The sequence below is a fragment of the Tyto alba genome, unplaced genomic scaffold (genome assembly GCF_018691265.1).
Source record: "Tyto alba isolate M040663 unplaced genomic scaffold, T.alba_DEE_v4.0 Super-Scaffold_1, whole genome shotgun sequence".
Classification (NCBI taxonomy): Eukaryota; Metazoa; Chordata; class Aves; order Strigiformes; family Tytonidae; genus Tyto; species Tyto alba.
This window is the reverse complement of record NW_024881261.1, coordinates 31,293,742-31,319,988: the sequence shown is the minus strand read 5'-3', so window position 1 is coordinate 31,319,988 and position 26,247 is coordinate 31,293,742. Positions and strand designations below refer to the sequence as shown.

The following is a 26,247-nucleotide window of genomic DNA, read 5'->3' as shown; positions in this document are numbered from 1 at the left end:
GAATGTAATTAGCATTGGGTTCATTCAAAATTTTGGAAAACTCTAGGATTACCTGTATCAGACGTCTGGTTTGACTCTTGGGTTTTCTTCATGTATGTGTCTAGGTGAGTAGTTCCTTCACATGCTCCCGATCCATTCTCCTCACCTTTCCACTCTGCAGAAAGAGTGCAGAAAATCTTACTGGGGCCAGGGAAGGAATCAGTGAGACAGAGAGAACATGTCTGTCATAAAGCTGAGTGCTGCTTTCTAAATACTGCCACTTCCTCGGGTGAGAGACACTGAAACAAAGGCAGCTAATATTTTTATCTCTTTTTCTTCTTTTTTTTTTTTTTTTTTTTAAAAAAAAAAAAAAAAAAGAATGTCTATCCAGCTTGCTGAAGACCTTTTTATCAAAGAACAAATAGTTTATTCCTTTGCAGGGCAAGTCTTTCACTTGCCTAAAGAAAAACATGAAAGGTTGTTGAAACCATGACCTTTCATGTGTCTTTTTGTATGCCAAAAATAGGTAGTCTATTGTAGATCAGAAGTCAAATTCTCAAGCAGTCTACTTTGCAATGCTTAACGATACAAATGATACACTGTTGCTGCAGTAACAATAATTCAAGGCTCTTCTGTGAGCACGTCTGCCACTGCAGCTAAAATACAGCCCATGAGTAATGTGGCTGGCTTAATGAAGTAGTAGCAACTTGAACAATTGGAATTTCCATTACTTGTTTCCTTCCACCTTAATTTAGCATTGACACCAGTGTTTTTTATTTCATCCACTCAATGGCTATGCACTCCCAAGCATGCAGTTGTAGCTTTGCTAAAGTCGGTTCACTGTAATGCAACGTGGTCTCCTAGCATATGCGAATTGTTTCCGCTGGTGTAACATCCCTGGCATAGCTGTGGAGGGACGGCTCTGCTCAGGCTCTGAGGCACTTGCTGGAGGTGGCAGCACTCTCGGGTGCTGCAGAACCTGGTACCCATCCAGCTTCCTCACAACTGCTCCCATCAGTCAGCTCTGGGGGGCACCTGGTGAGCTCTGCACAATTCACTGTTTTGATATCTGTAGCGAAAATGTCACCCTGCTCCTGGACTATGTTGTTTTGTTTTGTTTTGTTTTTCTTTAAATGTCACTCCCTACACCAGTGACCTCATCTGACTCAGCATAGCTTCTGACGAAAGGGAGGAAACTGTAAGCAAGTCATAGATTTTGACATAGCTGGAGAATGTAGGGAAGAAGGCTTACCAAGAGAAACAAAATACTATTATTTGAGCAAATATAAAATTACTTTTGCAACAGTCTAAAAGGCAGTTACGTAAAGCAAACCTAATCTAAAGATCACAATCTTCTAAAAACAAGGGGAATGTTTATTACATACAGAGTTTATTTCATCCTCAAGTTTCGCAAAAGGTTTTGCTGAGGTTTGTGCTGATAATTGTGGTGGCACTGTACCTGCTGCACCAATCCAGTTCCTGGGTTTGCTCCAGATATTTGATATGGTGAGAACATCTGTGTGTCTCACCTTTGAAAACCGGGTAGGATTGAAATAGTCATCTGGGTAGATCACCAGCTTTCTTATTTAGAGGCTGATTGTATTAAAAGTCTGTAGAAGACAAGTGAGACCTATGCTAAGAGTGTCACCAGGAAATTAAGCTGTGACTGCAGCATGAGCTTCTTTAGTGTTTGCACTTCATTATTAGGCACTGAGCTTTTCCAGGCAGGCAGAGAGGAAACAAACATAGGAGGGAAAGGTCTTAGGCCTGGAGGAAGAAAACTGTGGAATATTTTTACTCCAAAATGCACCTGGCAGTGATAGTGCAGACACATGAAAGAGCTGTGGGTGCTGTTGTATTGAAGGAGAATGTTGGCCAAGACACTGGCATATCCTCTAAACTTTCTTTCTAAAGCTGCCAAGCTGTGCTGAACATTCATGCAGACACAGACAGAAACCGAAGGAGTAGGGACAAGCGACCTCAGTTTAACATTTCATTCAAATGACAGTGTCCCTAATGAGATGACCGCTCTAGTTTCTTAGCACACCACCCAGCCTGAAGGATCTCACAGATCCTTTCAGATGTGCTGAACTGATAAGCAAATGACATGTTACATGTGTGAAAGTAGGATAGAAGCACATAGTGTTTGATTAAACAGCATATCTGTTTCTTAATGCTTAGCTCTGTTCAGCTTGCTGTGCAGTTGGGTTCTGTTCTGGGTTTTGCTTCCCCCTCCCCTCCCCTCCACCCCCCTTTTTTTTTTTTTTACACAAATGACTGAAGATTTAGGTATAAGAAGGTAACATGCAAAGAATTCACAGTCCATAAAACCAGAACCTTCTTTATAATGCTTTTTGCTGTCTTACTAGTGAAGCAATGACTTGCGATGTTTATCTTCTGGTTTTATTCCAATCTCCCAAACCCTTGAAACAGAGCAAGAAAGGGCACTGCAAAACAGCAGTGAATTCCTAGGAAAAGGAGAGGAATAGTGCAATGAGAATTTACCTTCAATATTTTGTGTGTGCATGTGACCTTTTAAAAGAAATAATAAATAAATCCAGTACCAGTGTTTAGAAAGAGAGCTACTAGGTAAACTGTCATCTGAAGTGCAACAAGTCAGTTTTGTCTCCCCTCAGAGTCACCATCTAAACATCACTGGTTCTGGGCTCCTTTAGGATAGGTTATGAATGCTGTTAATGTAAATGTGCCCCAGAGGTATTTGTGAGCCATCAGAAACCCATTTTCTTTTTAAGCTCTGTCTTGCTGTTTGGTTTTGGCCAGTTCTGCTGGCTTAGTGGAACTGTCATTCAAATCCATGTGAATTGCTGTGGTTTAATTTGGACCTCTGACTAAAAAATGTGGCTATGTAGTTTAGTCTAGTGTCTATGCAGAGCTTAATTATTCCCTTGTACAAATAGCTTTTCTGCCACTGTGAATACTAAACAATCATTTATATTGCCTTATGGTTTTGAAAAATTATTGACCATCTCCTTAGATGAAGACTGAGGCCCTGGTAATGTTTTTTCTCTGCCATTTCACCATCAGTTTCTTTATCGTGTTTTAAGGTAGGTGTATGGGCAGAGTGACCTATTACCAATCTCTAAACTGAGCTGCCTCACTCTAGTGCATTATGTGGTTTTGGTTGTCTTTTTGATTATCAGAGCAGAACCCATGCTTTTTTTTTCCCACTTAACATAATGGGAATTGCTTTTTAACTGTAGGGTAAAACCAGGGATGCTGTAGAGATACAGGAGAACGGTTGTGGAGGTCCTGCTCATATTAATGACTCAAAAGGGGTGAGCGGTATTTAATGTTTGTAACTTTACCCTGAGAGCAGAAGCTTTTTGTTTATAACTGTAGTTCTGCCAACAGCTTTTCCCCTTCCCATGTTCTCTATATTTTAGCTATTACCAATCTAAGGCAGAAATGCTACCCAGGATTACTGAGCAAGGGTTATTAAGTTTTATGGAACACCTAACAACTGGAATATAAAATATGAAAAATCAATGAATGAATTAAGGATGTGGTTAGCTAGCTATTTATATTCTTAGTCTTCCACTTAAATGTCATACCTTTAGAAGACTTGCATTAAAAAAATGAGACAGATGTGTAGTGAAATTATGCTTTTGCCATAGAAATTAAATGCTGATTAGAGATAAACCATAATGCCTCCTTCTTCATTCAAAGAGAATAAATTTTAATTTTCCCTTGAGAAAGCAAGGGCTATGGAACCAAGAGCCAAACATGAAGTTGTGGTTGTTACTGTGTGATGCCAAATGCATGTAGTATATATATATATTTTGTTTTTGTTTAACAAACAAGTGCAAAAGAAGGTAAACACTCTGTTTTGGTGCCTTTCCTGCTACATACGGAAAGATCTCTGTAAAACTGTAAAAGATCTATGATAACTGAAAGATCTATGTAAATTAGTTTGCAGTACATTATATATCATGGTGCAATAACCATATGTTCTGAAACACAAGTTACAAATGGCTATGTAGTTGTTAACAGGTCAGTAAAGATATGTGGGTGTTTGAGATTTCAGCATGGGATTTTGTTTGCTTGTTTTATTACAAAATATGTTTTGCCCATAAAATAACCACACATGAAAAGGGGTTTGAGAAGCCTAGAAAGATCTGTCCCCTTCCCTGGGGGCTATATTAGACCTCTGAGTCATGAAGTCTTTGCATAGTAGATATCTGGTTACAAACCTTTTATGGGCCCTACTCAGCTGGGATATCAGCATCTGCATTATAGCTCCCATCTATTCTTAGGTGATATCAGAGCACGGCTGAACAGGCAAGGCAGAAAGAGAATTACTTTTGTTATATAAAACTCTTCCCTTTTCTTAGTCTGTTTTTTCACACTTTCTCTGTCTACCCCATCTTTCTGTTCTGCAGTGCCTTGTTGTTGCCTTGTGAAAGAGGTACAAAATGGCTTACAGCGTGACTCTGAATGGACCTGGACCATGGGGTTTTCGACTGCAAGGGGGCAAGGACTTCAACATGCCCTTGACCATCTCCAGAGTAAGTGAGCAAAAAACCTTTGTTGAGATTGTTTAGGTTGGAAAATATCAGTGAACTACTCATATTTACACTCTGACCTGTCCTAGAAAAATAGCAGATCTTTGCAGCTGGGTCTGAATAAAGAGAGAATATAGTGTGAACTTTAAATCCACCAGTTCAGGATACAACCTGGCATTGATGGTGCCTCAGGAAGACAGTTCTGGTTTTTGTACTTTTAAGAATGTTGACACTGTCTCTTTTAAATAAGCTTCCAGTTCTATTTTGTACAGCATTGTCTCTTTCTTCTGATAGGGGCCTCACTGGTGCTCTCTATTTGAGGGGGAGAGAGTAGGACAACCATGAATGGGAATATAAAATTATATTTCTAGAAAATAAACATGTAACTGCTTGTAAATATGTGAAGTCTAGGTGTTAAAATTGGACAAATATAGAGATACATGTCCTTTCTTTTTGGGGGGGAGCAATAATTGGATGAAAATTAGACATGTCAAGCAGGAGACAATAGTGCTTAAAATACAGTCTTAAGTTATGCAGAAGCCTGCCATTTGCAGCTGACAAACAGCATGTGACTTAATAATTAATGACCTGGTGTATCTGTCAATTACAGATTAGTCCATTTGTTTCCTAGCCATCCTTTTTTTTTTTTTTTTTTTTTTGAGCAATGTTTTAAGGTGCTGCAATGGAATGCTCTTATTACCTGAGTTAGCTCAGTTTCTTAAAACTTTTTAACACTGGATAGTTTTCCTGACATTTGTAAGCACTTCCCTTATCTGCTCTGCTCTTACCAAACTGGATAGTTCTGTGTAACTTCTGGTTTGGAACCTGCTTTCTACTACCTCTTTCAGCCATCTCCTTTCCTTTTTTTTTTTTTTTTTTTTTCCTTTCTGACACTCAAATCTGTTCCAGAATGTTCAGATCTATTAGAGACATCTTGGTTCCTCCCCAGATCACCTGCAGAAGGCTTATTTTGCAGTGCAATGAGAAGAGAGGTTACTTACATAACAGTGTTTAAAAGGAATACCAGAATGATTTAATCAGACAAACAAATAGAATGCAAACAAAAGGTCTGCTCCACTGAGGGGGAAAAAAAAAAAAAAAGCCACCTACACTACTTTGAAAACTGTTTTTTTTCATAATGGAAAAATACAGTCAGTTAAGTTGTGAATACCAAATTGATATCCCTGCAACAATCATGATTGAAAGTCATCAGTAAGCTTCTGAAATCTTGACTATGGTATTTCATATTCATACTGTAAAGCTCTGCATTATTTGATCTTTATTATTCTTATGCACAGTATTCCTTTCTCTGAAGGCAGAGCCACATTTACCTTTATACTTAGTCCTATGATGATGAGAGAAGCTTCTCATAACCCCTTTTGTAGAAGTGGCATAGTAACTGCAAAGAAGGCTGTTCTGTCAGAGTTATTAAAAGCAAGCAAAAAACACCCCCAAAAAATCCCCGCCCACAAAAATAAACTCACTTCATAAATTTATACTAATTTTACTATGGTAATTAGTTTTGGTATTTCTTTCCTTATCCTACCCAAGGTAAGTGCAGGGAGCTGCCTACATATTTCTGTAGGCATTTTCATGACACTTTGCAGCCTGCACTGTATGGTGTTGATTATTTAAGTAATTCAGTCGTACCTAGATGCTGTCAGTCATGGGCTGTGGCTGTGGCACTTGCACTGTATATGACACAATCAGAAATGAAAGAACAGTTGTTTCCCAAAGAACCCATTGTCTCAGATTATAATGTCCTAAAGTATACTCACTGTGCCCAAAGGCTACATGGTTCTCATGGGGTTTTTGAGAGCATATGATGAGCAGGAGTGAAACTGTAATAGCTGGATTCCCAGAGGTGTAGAGGAATTACCTCTTCACACAGCTGGCTGCATTTCCAGCAGTAGAAGTGTCAGAAAGCACTGTTAAATGTTTTGAACTTTCTCCCAGTGAGGCCCAGTTTTTAGTTGGGAGCGTTGCTTTGGAATGGGATTGGATTTTGTAGCCTGCCTTAGGGGGGAAAGGCAGGTATGCAGAAATGAACGTAGCCTCTTTCAGGGGGCACGCTGGAGTAGGAATGCCTGCTGGTTGTGATATGTTTTCTAATTGGAACACAGTGTAATACATGACTTTTGATGATAATATTCTTAAAGTCTATTTTGTCTTTTACATCTTTCACATAAATATATCTCTAAACAGATCAGATATCCCCCTTAATCAGCAATTTGCAGTCATAAGTGAGTTGAGCTATGAACTTAACCATAACTGCAATCTTACCATGGGGGAAAAGGAAAGTTGTACTTAGATTCTCAAGATATTTGGGAGAGAAGATAACTGTGAGGCAATTCCCCTTCCTTCTTAGGAAAGGCACACATCTCTAAATGTTGCCACTGGATGCCATACACTTATCTGTGGACTGGTTTTGATCCACAGCTGCCCTGAGATGAGATTAAATTTTCTATGTGCAAGATAAGTCCTAAACCCCAAACACTTCAAGTTAAAGGGTCTTATAATTGTTTTTAATACCAGATGTGCCATGACCCTTTTGCCTACATACGTGTAGTATCCCTCTATGCAGGCAGATAGGGTTTACATGCAGACATGCTCATTATACTCGAGTTGCCCCCAATCAATAAGACTGTCTGTGGTTGGGCCACAGAAAACAAAAAGATTAATTGTTTTTTCATGGAGACTCTGTGCTCTTTGTCTCTGAGCTCCTGAGAGAGATGTCTCAGGACAGTCTACCACACTGGGATTTTTCATCCCTTCTACAATCTTACGCCTGCATGTTTCCAAGGACCTTCCTGAAAGTGGAAGCTAGTATTGTGTCAGATGTGTGCTAGCCCACATCTAGACATAAAGTGAGCATCTTGGGTTTAGGAACTAGAGCTGTGGCTTTGCTGTCTGTTGACTTGTACTCTGACAGCCCCACACAATTTTCACTCGGCCTGTACTTCACCTGAGGAGAAAACTGAAGGTCTTTGAAGCCTACTCACAAAAGTGCAATACAAGATTGTGGCATTGCTTATACTTCTGTTCAGGAAAATGCTCTTAAAACAGTGGGCAAGGAAGGAATTATACAGAGTGGTTTGGCACAGCAGTTCAGTTTCAAAGGACTCTTTAAAATGCTGTCTGAGACACTGTATTTTCTTCCCTTCAGGTAGGTCCAGGTGATCAGGTCACTGCTGAATAGTCAACAACATAAGACACAGGAGTCACAGTCAGTCAGCTGGGTGACAGGTGAAGATGTGTCTCCCTGAAATGAATTGTTCTGCTTATCAGTTCTTTATCTAAAAATAAGTGCCTGACATAAGAGAGGTGGGGACAGGAAAAGAGGAGGCAAAACAAGTGGAGAACAGTTAAGGTCACTCTGCAGATTTCACATTCATTTAACAATGGCATTAGAAAATAATCTGGGAAGATTTAAAAAAATATTTTTTCCAGTCCCCACCCTGCAGACAATCCCACCCTCTAGACCAAATGCTGTCATGAGATGTCATGGGCAGGTAGCAGAGGTAAGAAAACAGTATTGACAGGCTCCTAGAAAATCTGAGCATCTGTCAGTCCTATTGAAATGAATGAGACTTTCAAGTTGTTGGCAATGCTAAGAGCTGTCACCGGTGGTGTGAACATATGCATAAATCTTTCCAAACTGATGTGGGCAGCAAAGCAGGTTATTTTCCCCTACTGCTTGCAAGCAGAATTCATTAATTTTATAGACCTAATCCTCTGTAAGAAGGCTTTTAGGCATAGTTAATTAAGTGCTGTGTTGCTGTGTTACCTAAGATGGTACAATCATACATGAATGGATGCAACAGCAGAGCCTCTTCATATATTTCTAATTTGGCTTTATTCTACTAAGTGAGGAAGAAGTTGAAATCTGGTGATGATGTCAGTGCAGTGAGGAGAACTGGCAAATATAAATAGCAAAAAAATGAAATTAGCTGATCTTTATACTTATTGTGATGCAAGCAGCCTGAAACATCTCTTTGTGAGGAAAGAAACCTATATTTTAGCATTTCATGGTCCATGTCTTTGGAGGAGCGGGAAGGCTTTTCTCACATTTGTTGGGCTCTTTCCTTTTATCAGCATCTTGTCCTGATTACTTCCTGTCCTTCCTCCACCTCCTAGCATACATGTCAACCTCTCGCTGTGGCTGCATTTCCTTTTGAGGATCTATGTGAGAGTATTAATTTCCTGTGGGCCTATTGTGTATGGGGTATCTGTGCCTATCTGTACAACAGGCAAGTGATGGGTGAAGGGAGTCCCAGTTTGCTTTTTTCTTCTATTCTTGAATGAAGGGAAAGCTCAGATTATCTGGGTCAGGTACTATGCATTCTGCAACTGTCATCTGGATGGCAATGTGGTGCTGTACACAAATTCTAATCGGAAGAGTACTGTTTACCTGTATTGGCTAACCTGAAGAAATTTAACAAGTTCACTTGAAATGCTGATTCCATGTCACCTATTAATCATCAATTTCTGATGAACTGAACTGCTGAATAGTTGTCCTACAACTACAACTGCAACTGAGAGGTTTTTGAATCTCCAAATGTGAAGTCCTTGACAATTAAAAGCCACAGATTAGTATTTATAGTAGTTGATATTCTACAGAACTAAAAGGTAAGTTTCATGTCCTCCAAAAGCCTTCCTTTTTAACTATTATTCAGTAGAGGTGTTTCCTTTCTCCCCCAAAACTCAGATGACTGAGTCAACTTTTGAGGGGGAGTGAGCCATTTAATGTAGTCTTATGTCTAGATGAACTGTAGTAATTTCCTGTGCATGAGCAGTTTCACGTTTTTCCAGTCTTCTACAATTTAACTCAAAATAGTTCCTTTTGAGACCGCCTTTTAAGAACACTCCAAAATATTCCTAACTGTTTTTGATAAAACAATTATTCCATGGACATCAGCATTTTTTTGTGGCATAATCTGCTTAATTTGTAGATTACTTCTTGAGCAACAGAGGCACCTCATCCAAAGTTACAGCATTCTGACTTTTATTATATGCAGTCATTTGTTATATCTACGAATGTTTCAGTATCATGAGAGAATGCCAGTTACATTAGATGGTATCTTTGCTTTCTAACTAATTTGCAAGCCAATTCTGGTATGTTTATGGCCACAGTTATTAGAAATTATTGTATTTCTGTGAGCATGAACCCTACACGTAAATCATAAACCTCCTGATTTGGTATTGCCTGTTTGAGATGTTTCAATAGTCAACGTATACACTATAAATGACAGTTCAGTATATAGGGCATTTGTATGATATGGTTTCATCTCTCATCAAACATAAGTGGCATGTGTATGTTAGACAAGGAGGGAGAAGGAGTAAATTCTCTAGTTGAATTCTGTTTAAATAATATTTATTAGACCAGAGAAAGAGATGGGTTCTGGAGCCTGGGGATCAGAAAATCCCTTGACACTGGGGACTTGCTGAGATTCAAGTCTCTGCTCTCAGTAAAGCAGAATAGAGGTTCAAACTTGGCTGTGCAGGTGCTCTATGAGGTAAGGCATTAGTTACTCTGAGAGACATTTCTTATCTTGACCAAAAATGCCGTATCAGGTCTGAGGAGTAATACCAGTGGATGTTTCACCTGAGCTACTAGCACTGTAAGTGAAGATTTGGCTTCAACAAATACCTGATTTTTGTCATACAAAGCAGTTCCAGCAGAAGATGTGCTATTTTATCCCTTCTGGTTAAAAAGCGTGATATAAGAAGAAAGTTTCCTTTTCTTGAGAAAACATTCTGAAAAATCCATGCAGGTTGTTGTTGTATCTTTAAACTCAGGATTTTGCGGGGAAGAGTCCTTTTATTATAACTTGTATTTAAATCTTAGTATCATAATGCAGTGTGATTTGACTACATGTACTGTACTTGACCAAATAACTTTCAGGAAGAAAATGGAGGTAACTACAGCTCTTGGTCAAATGCTGCCTCCTTTAAATCAAGTACCTGCTTGGAACTGAAAGGCAGCCTCTCTTATCTGTTCGTGTGATTAAAGTAATCAGTAAATACTAAGCTCACTGCTGAAGGCCAGGGGTATATAAGGAGTATTATGCATTTTGCACAGTATCTGTGCAGACACCGTGCACAGCTCTATTTAAGGTTCTGTTTCTCAATTCTATCCATGTTTTGAATTTCAGGAGAAACATTTAACCTTGTTAGAGTGTAAGCCAGATTAATGTGAATAATGGCCTGTAATAGCTGAGGTACTGGCTTAAATGATGTTACATCATCAAACCTGCTGCTCTGACTATTCTGACACATAATGCATAACCTGTAATGGCTGGATTCCCAGAGGTGTAGAGGAATTACCTCTTCACACAAGGGTTTGAAGCCCTTTCTTTATTTTCACCTGCTAAATGCAGCTTTTCTCTTTGGGGTGTGATTGTATCTGAATCATCAATGCTTGTGTGGCATTATTCATGAAAAGAGCTCAGTGTATGAAATAATTGGGCTGAATAGCATCTATGCAATTATCAACTCAGTTATAAATAGAGTCAGTATTTATTGGTGCTGGTTTTATTACTCATGCCAAAAAACACTCCATAGTGACTTTGCAGCTTTCTCAACTCAAATAAGTTATGTTCCTTTTTCTCTTGTTTTAACATTTAATGACGTTCCCTGCCAACTGGATATTCTGCTCTGACAAATTGCTCAGTCTTTGACCTAAAGTTTATTTGAGAATACAGTTCATGTGGTATTTCAGGAAGTCCTCAGATTTACTTAATAATTAAAGTTAATAATTTTGCAGGTTCTTTAGAACTAATAAACACAGCAGGATGTAACCATTACATTATGAATTTAAAGCTGCTAAACTGTTAGTGCTTTATAATTAAAATGCACAGTAAGCTTTTTTCAGGTAGAACTTCTTATTAGTATCTGATGTCTGAACTCTGTTCATGGCTATCTTCATAACACAGCAGATAACCCTGTCATTAGCTCCATTCTGAATACATTATTGCAAAATGTTCTCCAGCCAGTGGAACACAGAATGAAATTAGCTTTGCAAATACATTAGCATTAACTTTCTATACCAGCAACAGCAGTTCCCATCTGATCACTCTTGTCTAATTAAAGCATGTTACGTTATAACTCTATAAAATGTGGGTATTAAAAAAAAACAAAACAAAAACAAAACAAAAAAACAACAAAACAAACAAAACCAAATCACAGACCTTTAGTAGCACTGTGCAAGTATCAAAATGGTGTACAAAAAGCAGTGGGTCTTCACTATAATCTAGCATTCATAGTGGACTGGAGCTAGCTGAGAACACAATTTGATGTAGTTGATTTGTGTGTAACTAGAAGTTTCTGCACATAGGTACCTGAGATGCCACCGTTTTAATTTAAAATGAACATTTTAATGTTAAATAGTGTCCATTGGGTTTTGTTGCAGGAAAAGCCAGATGCTCAATATGCAGGTAAGTTATTAATCCCCACTGAAAGATCATGAGAAGGGGAGAGGAAGGAGAGAGATTTTTGCTGAACATGGTAAAAATCAATGTGTAAGTCTTGAGGAAATAAATTAATTTAAAACATTGCCTGCCAATGTCAGCTATGGTATGCTTTGAAATGAATAATGCTAATTGAAAAAAGGTGGCTTTTATGCACCATGTTAAAGGGCTGTTTCTTCTGTACTAGTGTAATTAAAGCCTTAATAAAAAGGTTATCTATGAGTAAAATCTCAGAATAAGCTTTTTGTTACAATTGTCTAAATTATTAAATCCTAATTTGATAAAAGTATGCTATGATACTTGATAAATGGCACTTCATAAAGAATTTAATTCTTGCTGGTACAGAGTGAGGACAAGGATATCAAGTATGCTGTTCAGCCGTGTTGTGTTGACCCATAATTTACATAATATCATGTACTTCAAAGCAAACAGGTATCGCCTGTCAAAATGTGCTGCATAGATGATGAGAAAGAGAGATGTATTTTACTTAGCTGCTATCATAACTTAAGGTCCTAAAGAAATAAAAGCTTGATCATGTGAAGCTGACCCTGAAGCTTTGTCCAGCCCTACTGTTGGGTATCCTTTGGGAACAGTTTTGAAAACTTTAATTTCCAGATCCATTAAGAGTATAATTTTTTCCCCCAAAATGTGAAACTGTTTCTGTGTTCTTCTGAGAGATTTTCAGGAACAAGAGCACCCAGCTCTTCTTCAGAGGGGGAAGGAAGAACTTCTTTTTCACCCACTGACTTTGAGTGTAAGCACTCTTCTGGGTTTGGAATTAGGTACTCTGAAAAATAATTAATTTCCAGCTTACGAATGGCTTGAGAAGCCATCTTGAATGTGCTTTGTACAAGGTGACTCCTCTTTTTGTTAGTAGTGGCTAGAAGCCATTTTTCCAAAAAGTCAATGAGATCTTGCTCTTCTTTTAGGGAGATGTAATGGGTCAAATGTCTTAAAGGCGTGCAAATCCCCCAGCAAGGGTAGAGTTACTTTCTGCACCTCCCACATGCGTAGCTGGTGTTGTGATCATCTATGCCACAGGTGTTCAGTGCCTGGACACTGTGCATAAATAGGTTTTAACCTTTCCCCAAAATCCTTCCAAATACACTTGATTTGTAGCAATGGCAGCTGAGGATTAGAAGGAACACAGCCTTTCATATACTCACACCAGATCCCCTTCTTCCCTCACTCAGAGTACAAATTCCAGCTGCTGAGCTATTTTGACTCCCTTGCTGCTCTTGGTTAGCCATACTTGTTAATAGACATAAATTCTTACTCTTATTAATGAGAACAGGCTTAAGGGCCCACACTTACTTTAAACAATTTATAACTCTTCAGTTTAAAGCCAGCATTAATGACAATTAGTCTTTGTGGCATGAAGAAAAATAACTGTAAGGCATTGTAGTACTACTTATACCTGGTTAGGGTGCCATGCGTGCTCTTCAGAAGCCTCTGTGGGACTCTCATGCTATATTTAAAGCATCCTGTAACTTAGGAAGCTATTTTGAATTGGAACAAATGCTACATTTACCTCAAGCTTCTGGAATGGGACATGGTATCCAAAACTCCAAAAATACTACGTGTAACCCCAGATTCTGATACATAGTGCCAAATCAGAATGCTCTGTTATTAGAGTGAATTTGGGCTGACTTTTCTTGATCCTGGGGGTCACTGGGACCGTCCTGCTCTATTTGAGAATGTCAGCATTCTCTCCTTACCTAGTCATAGCCGGTTCAAAAATGGGCAAGGGCAGTTGGTACTATGGCAGGTGTTTAAAAAAGAAATAGGCAGCTGAAACAAGATGTTCTCTTTCACCAGAGTTGACTAAGATTAACTACGCTAGGAAAGAAATAGATGGTCTTTCTGCTAATTTTTTTGACAGGAGTTGAAAAATACAAGTACCCTCCTGACCTATTGTCAAAATTGCTTACCTGTCTGAAAGATTCTCACTTGTTTCCTTAAATAATCTAACAAATTATTCAAGATCAAATCCTTTTGTGAACTGCATGGGGTGGGGCAGATAAGAATATCTATTACATGTTTGCTTTGCTTTCTTGATGACAAGAAGTGGTCTAAAGTCTGTAAGTCTCATCGTTTGTCTGAACAACGACAAACCAAACCTATTTAACAGCAATCTCTTCTCAGTATAATTGCCTAGTGCTCAGTACTGCTTTTCAGTGTAGCATTTCTAAAATTGAAATACATGCTGTGCTGGCATGTAGTTGTCAGTAGTTTGGGATGAGTGTGCAGAGTTGTGAGTAGCAGGCTCTTGGGGGTAAGCCCCTGACAGAGGAGTGAACAGATTATTAGGGTGCCAGAATTCTTTGGCTGTTTCATCCCTGAGGCACAGCAAAAAACTATCCTCTCTTTTGAGGGAGGAGCAATCCCACACTTGAGAACTGTGTGCCTTGGCCGTAGCAGTTGGCTGCAAGGTCAAGTACAGATACTGCTGTGGTCTGTGGTCATGTGGGAGACCCCTAAGGCTGGTGCTTGGTGTTCATCCTTGCTCCGTGGGGCATGGCACTCTGCTGCGCCTCCCTCCATAGCCCCGGGGTCTTGATGTGGGCTTCCTGCCCGCCTGTCCTTGCTCTACCCTTCACATTCTCCCTCATCAGAGTCTACCGTCTTCTCTTTGCTCCCAGCTTTCGATGATGTTCAGATTAAGTGCACTGTGAGTGGGGGATCGAAGATACGAAGACAGCTTGGAAGGAGTCTGGAGATGAAGACTGTTTGGAACATGAAAGTTATCGACCCTTCCATGTGGTGTTGTAATTTCTTACAGAACAGTAAAGGGAAAGAGAAAGAATATGCAGAATGTAAAGGGTACAGGAAGGAGTTGGCTAAAAAGCGTACCTTCTGGAGGTTCACAGCTGCTCTGTGTGTAGCTGTGGGGTTTCTTGTTTCTCTGATGACATGCGTTGCTCTATGAAATAGTCTTCTTCACCTTGTGTTGGGGAACCCAAGCTACAACTAATACCAACATAATTTCTGTGTTTAGAATAGAGTATATCTCCACAGAGAATTCCTGAAGAGACTTTCCTCCCTTTACAACTACACACCCTACAGCTCACAAAATGATGGGTTTGTCCTGTTCATCAGCAATTCCCTTTTCCTGAATTTCTGTGCTTAAGTTTCTGCAGAGCTTTGCTTCCTCACCCTGTAAAATGTCATTTTAGACTGTAATCTCCAACATGTATGCGAGTATTTCTGCAATTTCTTCATGGCAAAACACGGGAATATGTGCATCTTTTTGAAACCCATTTTGTATCTTCGGAGGCAAACATCATTTACTTGATTGAATTTCTAGAAAATATTCTTTAGGTGACCTAAAGAAATAGGCAAATGATCAAGAGTTTAAAAAAAAATCTGCCCTACAGAGTAATGGAAACAACAAGCTTTTGTGGAAAAAGTGCCCCATGAAGATGTGCATGTGTGTCCTAAATGGCAGTGGAGACACCCCAATGACTCACATCAAAAAGGTCTGGATCTTCAACTCACACAGATCTAGTATTTATTCTTTTATACAGCATGATAACAGGTTTCTAGCTTTGGAAGTCAGAGGTGAATAAAGTGGGGGAGGGGGAAACCAAAGCAGAATAAATCTGTAAACTCAATAGAATTTGTGAATTAATTCAGTTTTAATTTCAGATCAGTTTCATCTAGACCCAATTTTAACTCATTTCCTAGTAGGAATGGGAAGAAGTCTAAGGACTGGTAATTTACAGGAACAGAGTTGCTGTCTGGAAGAATATGAAGTGGTTTTGTTTTTTCTCAGTGTGTATGACTTGTCATAGAGGTTATCCCAGTTTGTGGGAACATTTATGGAAAAAAAAAATATCACTTTCACAATATCGAAGGCATATTTGCAGTATGATTGACAAGATGAGGAGGTAGTATATAGTTTCTTTGCACATCAAGGGACTGGCAGCGAATGAAACCAAAACTAGAACTTCGCTTGCTTTATTTATCCCTTGAACAGGTGCAGTACAAGCAGCTGCAATAAGATCTTTTATACATTCCACCCACGATTCCCTGGAGTTCATGTGTCCTAAAGACAACCTGGAAAGGAGGCAGTACGCTCTCTTGTACAGTATTATATTTTATGAGTACAGTGTGAGATGCTGATCCTTCCCATGGGGAAGGAATTCAAAGCTGGTTCTGAGTTTCATGCTATATGATGATATGGATAGATGTCTTTTTCTCTTGCCACTCTGAGTGTTTAGCTCAATTACTTATTTTGGTGTAACTTTTTTGTTTTATTAAAACACTTTATAGTCCAGTAAACAGCATGAAGGAGTACTTATAATTAAAAAATATAATTATGTGCCTTATTAACTGGACATTTGATTAGTTACATCTGAGGAAAGCATCACTAAGAGGACTTGTAAACAATATTACTTTTTTTATCTACATTAACTCTTGATCCTCCTCCACTGGTTTTGCAGAAATTGGGTTGGGTCCCAATATTAAATGCATCTCCAAGCTTGGGAGGTCAAGGAAGAGCTCTTGCCATGTAGTTGGTTGTTAAGCCTCTTTGTTCAATGTGTAGATAAAGGGTTTAAGAAGAAACTTTCCTTGTTGGCATTTAACTTTAGAACATCCACAGTGAATGTTCTGACCTGGATGACAGAAGTCTTTGGTTGTAATCTTCCCCTAAAGTATCTGTTCTCAGCTACTGTCTTAGTAGTGGCTATTTAGCCCATATAGCCACAGTAGTATGAGGCTGTCCTGGGGTATACTAAAGCTGTAAAGAGAGATGTGTAGGAGATACTCACTAAAATATTATCTTTTCTGCTTCAGACAACCCAATTATACGGTAACAAAATATGGATCAGGAACTAGCAAGAAAAGCCCCCCAAATTGCTAAAGTCTCTGAAAAGTATTTCAAAGATGTTCATATCCTCCCACCATTGCTACAATTACATTAATATGATACTCAGTAAAAATTAGTTTTCTCAGTGTGTCATAAGAGAAGAACATTTTTCTGGCTAAATTTTATCACCCTATGAGAGCTGATGGTGACCACCTCGAAGAGGTGAAGTTGAAACATCTAATTGTTTCTTATAGTCTGCTTGAATATAATGTTTATTTTAATATATTTGAAAATATTCATCTATTTCTGAGTAAAGCCATAATATTAAAAGCTCCAAATCCCAATGATTATTTCTGGGTTTTTTTGTTTTTTTGTTTTTTTTTTTAAAAAAAACCAAAACCTGAAAGAAGGGAAATAAGAAATCAAGTAAAAGCATCTTTGTTTAGAAAGATACCAAATCCTGAGAATAGCTGAAGGCTGTGACTTGCAATGTCTGTGATAAATTTTTAGTTGTGCTTAGTTTCACATTTTTGGTTGGTACCAAAGAAGTCTGTTTTCCCTCCTGAATGTATACTGCTTGTGACCTGTGTATTTATCTTTGAATGCAAATGGCCTATAGAAAAATCTTTTCAGCTTTTTTTTTTTTTTTGTATGCTTGAGATATATATATAAAATAATATATATATCCTTTCTCTGTTATTTTTCATACCATGACTTACATTTTGCCCAGTTTATCTTGCTTTGCTTCCAGAATAAATCACAATCTAGGCTATTTTGATGGTATCTTTTCACTTTTTGTCCAGTTCCGTTCCTTTAGTATTCAAGAACATGGAGACTTGGATTTTTACCCCAGCTGTAGTGGTTTGTTTCTTTTTGCTGATCTTTTTGCATGCTTTTCCTAGTTAGAGAACAGTTTTGACATCTGCAGATGTTTTCTTCTTGGAAGAATTTGCAAAATTTGTCCAACGGGCTCAGCACCTTTGACTGAATTTGTGGGCACTACTGTGACACCAAGGACAAATAGACATTGGTCTGAGTGTGCCTCTTGGCACTTTCCTCTCTTCCTCTGGTGACTTACATCACTTTGTATTGCAAATAGGTTACACTGTGTCAATTCTCAATTTAATTAGATGATATGAGAGTGTGCTATGGCCTCCTGTTTAAGGAGAGCTGCCTGTAAGCTGCACCTAAAAATTGGTAGTATGAATCTTAACCTCTGCTTAGCTTTGAAATACAGTTTTCACTTCCTGTGATGCCTAATGTTGTCTTGAAATTTGTTGTCTTTTTCCTTTGTATTCTTATCTCTGACACCTCTACCTTCTGTTTCTCATGGTTATTTCTCATTGCGAAGACTAGTGAGAGAGACTAGGACGGGTCTTTATTTTTATTTTTTGATTAAAATATACATTGTGTGTTTTGTGATACAAGAACACCATGTCATGGATGATGTGGTGTCCTTTTTGCTAACTTTGCTCTAACTCACTCCTATCCTTAGTCTTACCATAAACATAGCTGTTCATATCCTCTAAGTAGAAAACCAGTTAAGAAGAAACTACAAATTAAAACCAGTTAAGAACAAACTGCACCAATACTGGAAATGTAAGTATATATTCCAAGATAATGAGGTTGTTAGCAACTTATGTATATACTAATGGATATCTAGGATGCATGTGGAAATGACTGGTAATTTTTGCTATCCCCATCTTTCATTATCAAGGCATTCAGCAGTATCCTGCTAGCACTGGGATAGTATGATGAGGTTTAAGTTTGGATTGAGTAATGTCAAGAGAAATGCCAGGGTCGAATCCGAAAGAAGAGCACTGTAAGCCTATGTACTGGCATAGGACCATAAGGAAGAAGTTTGAAGTCCTGCCTGGCAGCTATTCTTCTATAACAATCCTCCTATTCTAATGAACACGAGATTAATATATTTTAATTTAAACAAGGAAGTTGGAAACTTGGAGAATGAATAGTCCTGATTCCACTTCAGTGCTTGCTCACAATATTTACATTGGGGTTCAGAACAAAGATGACTGACTTTGTGTTGATCTATGTTATTTTAAATATGTTCTGGTGTTGGTAGCAAAAAGGAATGTTCCCCAGTGGAGGTAAAAAAACCCAATCAACCAAAAAAAAAAAAATAGCATAAGAATTTATTTGGCCTTTAAAGAACCAAAGCTATTCAAGTCATAAAAGTTTAAGTAGAATATAACTAAGGAATTCTTTTGGTTTTGCATACTTTGAACTGAGTACTAAGTCTCTGCGACATGCCCCATTCCAAATGTCAAATCCCCTCTTTTTTTTTTTTTTTTCTTTCCTTCTTTTCCTCCTAGTTTTATCAAACTATGAAAGTATTGACTGAGTGAGATGCTATTGTTGGCAAGCCTTTGATGGACACTCCTGGAATTTCATTGCAGGAGCCATGACTTCTGTTTTATCTGAAATCTCACTGGCTCTTGATGACAGACAAACTCTGTTTTTAGCATTGCACTGAAGGTCAGGCAAATGACTGTTTTCCAAATAGAGTAACTGAAGATACTGGAACATATTTATTCCTGGTATAATTCCACTAGTTCTGTGAAGTTACAAGGGAAATATATTTGTCAAGAAAGCCTTATGAGCTGAAGGATAATACTGCTGTTCTCAATCATTTGTGTATAAAAGGATGTTGAAAAAAAAATCATTTAATGTAAAGTTGAAATTCCTTCTGTAAGAGAAATGCTACACTCACTAAGATAAGAGTAATATTTTTAGCTTGTATACTGAAAGCAATAAATTGATTCTGCAGATGGATCAAAAAGAGTCAGTACTTTGAAACGTGTGAAAATGAAAACTAGATACTGTTGTACTATTGCTCAGTTATTAGGAAAGGAATAATCAACATCTTTGTAGAATGACATTGCCAAGGCCAAAAGTACTAGAAGCTGCAAAAAAAATTATTGTAGGAGAAACTTTGTTGCACAGATCACAACCACACTGACTGTTCCCAAATCACTGTAGAAGTTGGAGGAGCATATGCATGCTTATGGATGCAGGAAGAGTATGTGTGTCAGCAGGGAGGTATAGCCATGGCTAACAAGGGGCTTTTCATCTCCTGCTTTGCTAGAGTGAATGGGTAAGTCTGAGTTGGGGGCATATAAAGTCATAGATGCAGAGAGATTCTTTGGTTGGTAAAAGCTGTTGTCTTCCATGCCACTTTGTGCCTCAAGGACTAGGGATCTATTGATTACCAACATCCTAAGACACTGGGAGTTGGTGCAAAAAATCAAGATTAAGTTGTTACCAAGAGGGCATTATCAAGAATGTGAATTAAATGTAAACTATGTTTTATGTTTTGCAAATTAGATGCAAATATAATTTTTACAGTTCTGTAGCAGAAAAGTACCCCTTAAAGGTTAAACATGTTTTAATACTTCTGTCTTACTTTCACCAAGAGGTTACACTTCAGTGAGTTTTCCCCTTAGAGCTGGCAAAGTGTTTCTTTAATGACAGATACCCTGATGGTCATAAAGTACAAACAACTGTTGCCGTGACAAGGCAGGGTTCCTTCAAATTCAGTTCATTTTTACTCTAATGCTATACCCCAAAGGCTCTGCTTTTCCAAACCATCCACAACATATGCTCTTTTTAAATCCATCGAACAATCCTGCACTGAGTCTGTACCCCATGTTCTAATGTCAAAGCAAATATATGTTTTACTTGTGGCACCTGCTGTGGCACATACTTCAGCTACTTTAGGGTAGTACTAAGCATACCACCATACTTAAACTCCTGTCAACATAGCTGTGATAAAGACCCTTTGGAAAATGTATAGCTTCACCCTAAAATAATCATTTATTGTAACTCATAAGGGATAACTAATTGGCATTTAGTGCTTGTAATAATTTGGATTAGTGCCCTTCATGAAACAGGGCTTTGTATGTAAGTACAGACCTCATATAAAATAAGACTGCTTTCATTTTTAAAAAGGCAAAACAATTTCTGTTACAAATAAACTTCACTTTTAAAACAATCCCTAAGAGAGTCAGTATATTAGCAAGTGCTGTTTCACTGAATACTCTTAAGTCAGGGTTTGGAAACAGTCTGTATTACTAAATACTGAAAATGCTATCATAGATTACAAGTTTAAGACAAAAATAGATTAAACTTTTTTCCTTTATGAATACTAACATAGTTCAAATGATGGGTTAACAAAATGGTATATTATAATATTACTGTCCACTATGGAAATACCTGTGCTGTGGACTGACAAATACTTTACCTATAGCTTATGCAAAACCATACAGATCTTTCAACCTCTTTGGCATATTACATATTATGACTGGATTTGAGAGTGCATGATTTCGACACATGGAGGAGGTTTCCCAGTTACTTGTTATAGCTATTATAACAAAAGCTAGAAAGGGAAACAAAAGATGTTGGGGGATGGGGAGGGGAAGAGGGAGGGAAGTTGCTTTCTTAGGATTGACTTATGCTTACTTCAGAAGTTTCTGTAGTCATTCTTTCTTATCACTGAGATAAGTGTATAACTTTGAAATCTGAAATCCAAATCCAATCTCTCCTAAATGCATTATGTATGTCTCTTGTTAATAGATGTCTGTGCTTCATAGGCTTGTCATAACAAGAGGTTGCTTAAATGAACTGTGCATAAATGTAGATGGATCCTTTTCGTCTTGTGGACCGTTCTCCTGACTTCCTGCCACTAACATGGGCTTGTTGTCTGCGTTCTGCCAATATAGGCATCTTTCAACTTTCACGTCTGTGATTTAGGCTTATATGTCATTCAAAAGACTGCAGAGATTGTGTGCTTTGAGTGTTCACATACTGGAACAGAAAAGGACTGTGGTACGAAGAGGAAGGTGCTACACGTTGACTTTGCAAGATGGCAAGTTATGTGTGAGTCCTGCCAGGTCTCTCTTGTGAAATGAGCTTGCCGTGACCCCGGCCATAGCGATGAGAGAGGTGTTCTCAAAAGTAAAGATGAGATGAATTTACAAGTTGTTACTGTTGATAAGAAGAGAAGGGAAGTTGTTCATCAGGACAGAAGGTAATTACATGAGCACCAGGCTGCCTGCAATCCTTGGTTTTACTTCCATATTCATAAAACCAAAAACCATTAACATAAATTATAGAAAGAATAGAAGAGCTTTAGAACCCTATTGCAAATTAAAGGTGTGTTTTCCAAATGTTATTTGAGAAGAAATCATTGATATTTTGCCTGAGGTGAAAATGCGAATTCTGATTTACTATTGCCAGGCAGCTATGCAGTCATTTGCAGTGCTACAAAGCAGTAAACAGAGAAACTGAAATCTTTGCATTTGCACTGAAGAGAATAACTTTAAAAGTTTTTTTTCTATTAAAAGAAATGGGGAATTCCTAAGAAATGGGGAATATTTTTGTTGTGTTAAAGCTTTATTTCTAATGTGTTGACGGACAGGACAGAAAAATAATATCCTGAGATAGAAGTTGTCTGGTCCTCCAGGCAAACAGGTTGGGGTCACAGAGGAATGTGCACAACGGAATTAATTTTCTGCATGAGTCTCCTTGACTGATTCGCTTCCATAACAGCTTGATTCACACCTTACTTGGGGAAGGTACTTATAATCATGCTGTTTCAATAGCTGTAAATCTTAGAGCAGTTCTGTTCTTTGTCCTCCCTTCTTTAGAAGGATTTAACTTACTTCTGATATTCAGACTTTGAGTTCTTATTTTTTTGTGTGTGTGTTTGTTTTCTTTGCTTTTTGTTTGTTTGTTTGTTTGTTTTTCCTGAGGGCTGGTTATCACTGTACCTACTAATACAAGCAGACGACTTTCTAATTACACACTGATATAGTATAAACAGCACACGGCCTTCTTATCAGTCTTTACATAAGATGGGCATGACCCTGTGCCATATCTGAGTTGCAGCCAGTCAGTGAAAGCTCAGCTTGACAGCTTAGTGGTTTTTCCCTCAGGACTCTCGCATTGCACATTCTTACAGGGTCATGCATGATAAAAAAAGGATGAGGGGCCTCCAAAGAGACGTGACCGATACCTTATTGTCTCTGGCACTTTTACCTCTGCACTATCACTGCATATCTCATCACAGATGCGAGAATTATTGCCTAGACTACAGGGCAGAGTAGCATAGAGTTTGAAATCCATGCTTTCATGTCAATTGTTTGTCTATAGTATTCACACAGAGCAGCAGAGGTAGATGAGATGTTGTTAGGTGTTTTGAAGTGGGGAGTGAAGACAGTGTCATCTTGTTTTTCTCTGACATAGCCAGAATCTTGTAAAGTTTTCTCATTTTCTTATGTCTCAGTTTCTCCTTTTTTCTATTTGTATTTTTATTAGGAACTCATTTTAATACTTGGCTGATTTCTTTATACCAGTCTTCTGTATCATTTGTCCAAAATACTGCTTGATGTCTTGTTTGTCACTCTGAAATATGCTGATTCTTTATTCGCAGTACTCATATTACCCTGGAGTACAGGGCCGGGGAAGGTCAGGGCGACATTATGCTGGGCACTGTACATATGTGGAAGAGAGACATCAGTGCCTCACTGTTTAAAACCAGAAAATTTTCTCAAACTTTCGGTGTGTTTCTTCATCAGAGAAGCCAGACAGCTAGATTAATCTAAGCTTACATTTACATTTTCTCTGTGTGGTTGACCCATGTAGCTTTAATATCAGCTACTGCTTATGCTTAATATTTCCCCCTGCAGCCTCAGAATTGTCTTTGATTTGATAATAAAATTTTGCTGGTAAAATGCTATTTCCAGTAGTGACTCAATGGTTAAGACTGAATAATAGGAGTCATTTTCCGGTTCTGACTTCGGATAGCTGTTGAAGAATAGTATCATTATGAAATTGTTGCTTTCTAGCTATAGAACAGGAGTTTAATATCACTCTGTGGAATAGAAATTACTTTTACTTGAATGTAAACTGGACTGGGTATGACCCAGAAGACTCATTGATATGATCCAGAATTGTGAAGGAGCTCTTTTCTGGGGATTTTATGTAGGAGATACACAGGAAGTGGAAGCAGAAGATAGAGGGTGAATTTTTTTCAATCCTGGAAATGATACAGAAAGGCAGAGGAAGGGCCCTTCAGAAGAAAATGCCTGTCACCAGCTGAGAGAACCAGATAGACATAATCTGTGGTACTATTTAAAATATGTCTAGTAAAAATTTTGTGAATATCTTTGGACTTTATTTGGCAGTTACATGTAAAATGCATATGTTGCTCTCATATCATATATGTATGTAATCTTGCAGTCTCTTGAAGAGCTGTATAATTCTATAAATAGCAGACCCATCCTAGGATAAAGAGAGATTACTAATGCAGTTCCATTTGGCACTTCTGTCTGCCCTAGGAATCTCCTCAGCTGCCCAATAACCATCCAAGCATTCTTAATTTTAATTTATTTCCGCTTCTTGGTGTCTGAAGTAAAAGTCTCCTGTTGTTAAGTTGGTGCATATTTACTTTGAGAAATGTTTTCTGCTGCTATTGCAGTTGGCGTAGTCTTGATGTGGAGCGCATCAAAGTTCCACTGCTGACAGTTTTAAAATATTTTCTCTGCAAACATGATTCATGAGACTAAGTCATGTTATTGAACAAGATGCTGTGAGAGAAGGAAGGATATAAAAAAAGGAAACAAATGAAAAATAAAAAATAGGGAGGATGGGAGTCAGTCATCCACTAAGTAATCTCCTGATGTAAAAGGGTTTAGAGAAACTTGGCCAAGATAAAACTCAGACAACAAATTAAAACTGCAGAACGCCTACAGATTTTGTTGGCATGTGGGTGTACAGCTCTGAAAAATACTACTGTAAATATAACTCTGCCTAGAACAGAGAACTTTCATAATTCCATCAGTCATAATTCTGGTTGGATCTGAGATTTGCATGTTTGTATTAGGGAATACATCAATCTTGTTTAAAGACATTTTTGCTTTATGCAGTTCAAAATGTCACTTTAATTTAGTCATTTAGATGCTTGCCTGATGACAAAATAGAGTGATGAAGCTCATTGTCCTACTGTTTAGGTAAGTCCTCATTTGAAATCAAAATGGAGGCTTAATTTTTTTTCTACGTGTTTTCTTTCATTTCTCATTTGTATCAGGCAAATAACAGTTTTACGAGCAGTAGGAATCCCTATTAAACTAACTGTCTTACTTTGTCATCCACACAGTTCATTGTTTAGCAATTCTTTTGGTGGCAGATGAAGGAAAAAAGTCAAACTGGGCACAAAAAGGCAGACCACCTTAGGCTTTCTGAAATTCTTTCTTGGTCAAACAACAACTTCCCTGCTGCCTCTTCCAAACCAATTATTATGACGTGCTCCACTGCAGAAGTCAATGTCTAAGGCAGCCAAGGAAAACACTGTTAAGCCAAATTCTGAACTTGATTGCATTCCTTCCATGGACTTAAATAGATGTCCTGTGAACATTTATTCCATAACAAAATATGCAATCGGATTATTATAATTAGTGTATTTACCCTGGACCAGGAGAGGAAAAGTCCTAATTTGGACATGGAGAGTTTGGAAAACCACTGTAGCTGGGTGCATAGCCCCTTAGAACCTCTGCTTCCAGTGCTTTTGAGAAAAATGTCTGCAGTTATCAAGGAAGGAATAAAAGACAGAAGTACAACTTTGAAATGGAAGTGAAGCATATTGCAGCATAGTTCTGTTACATTCAAGCTGTGTATGTGTAACTTACACAGCTTGATGATCCATGAGGAGCTGTGCTCTGAAACAAGGGTGAATTAACATCTGAAACTAAGAATCAGAACCACATTCATCTAGAGAAAGCCTAGCTAAATATACCAAGCAGGCTAATGGTGATTTTCACACATAATTTATGGACCTAACCTTTGTTACCTAAACATGCTTATTAGATATGAAAGTGTAAGCCATTTTTGAAAATCTACCCTAAGCTCCTAAATAACTGATCATGCTGCTAAACTGGTAGAAATCTTTGAGATTCACTGATACTTTCCTTCCAAGAATAACTAGCTACCTGAAAAAAGTAAGAATGTACAGAGGAGTGGGAGTTGGAGGAGTACATATGTACACAGCATGCTTCAAGGCCTTACCTGAAACACTCTATTAAAACTTGCATGCTCTTGAAGAATAATCCTGCCTTAGTTGGTGCTGTTTACACCAGTAAATAGTGAATGCAAAATCTATATGAGATAAAACAGAAGAGAAGCAGATTACCCAAAAACAAATTGGCAGAAATATTGCTCCCCAGGATAACAGGTAAAAGTATCATTAACCAGCAACATCAGTATCCCAGGAAAATCTGCAGGCTGTGTTTTGCAGGGGCCTTTTGGTTAGACAGAAAGTGTTCATTCACAAATGATGGTTGTCCACTTTGCTGACTGTGATTAAAACAATGGATATTTTTCATTGGGCGCTCTGGAATGTAGTACAAAATAAAGTTGAAGAATTTCCTAAGAGTTGATACATCTTTCT

The 26,247-nt window shown here is 38.1% G+C and overlaps 1 protein-coding gene across 10 annotated transcripts in view; it reads left to right on the top strand.

The window, feature by feature from the left end:
• LDB3 (LIM domain binding 3) overlaps positions 1 to 26,247 on the top strand; it is a 127,418-nt gene that overhangs the window by 3,544 nt on the left and 97,627 nt on the right. For all 10 annotated transcript variants that reach the window (XM_042794838.1, XM_032994110.2, XM_032994107.2 and 7 more), the window contains exon 2: positions 4,380 to 4,505. In XM_042794838.1, coding sequence (XP_042650772.1) covers positions 4,413 to 4,505 — 93 coding nt within the window. In that variant the 5' untranslated portion in view covers positions 4,380 to 4,412. The remainder of the gene's footprint in view (positions 1 to 4,379; positions 4,506 to 26,247) is intronic.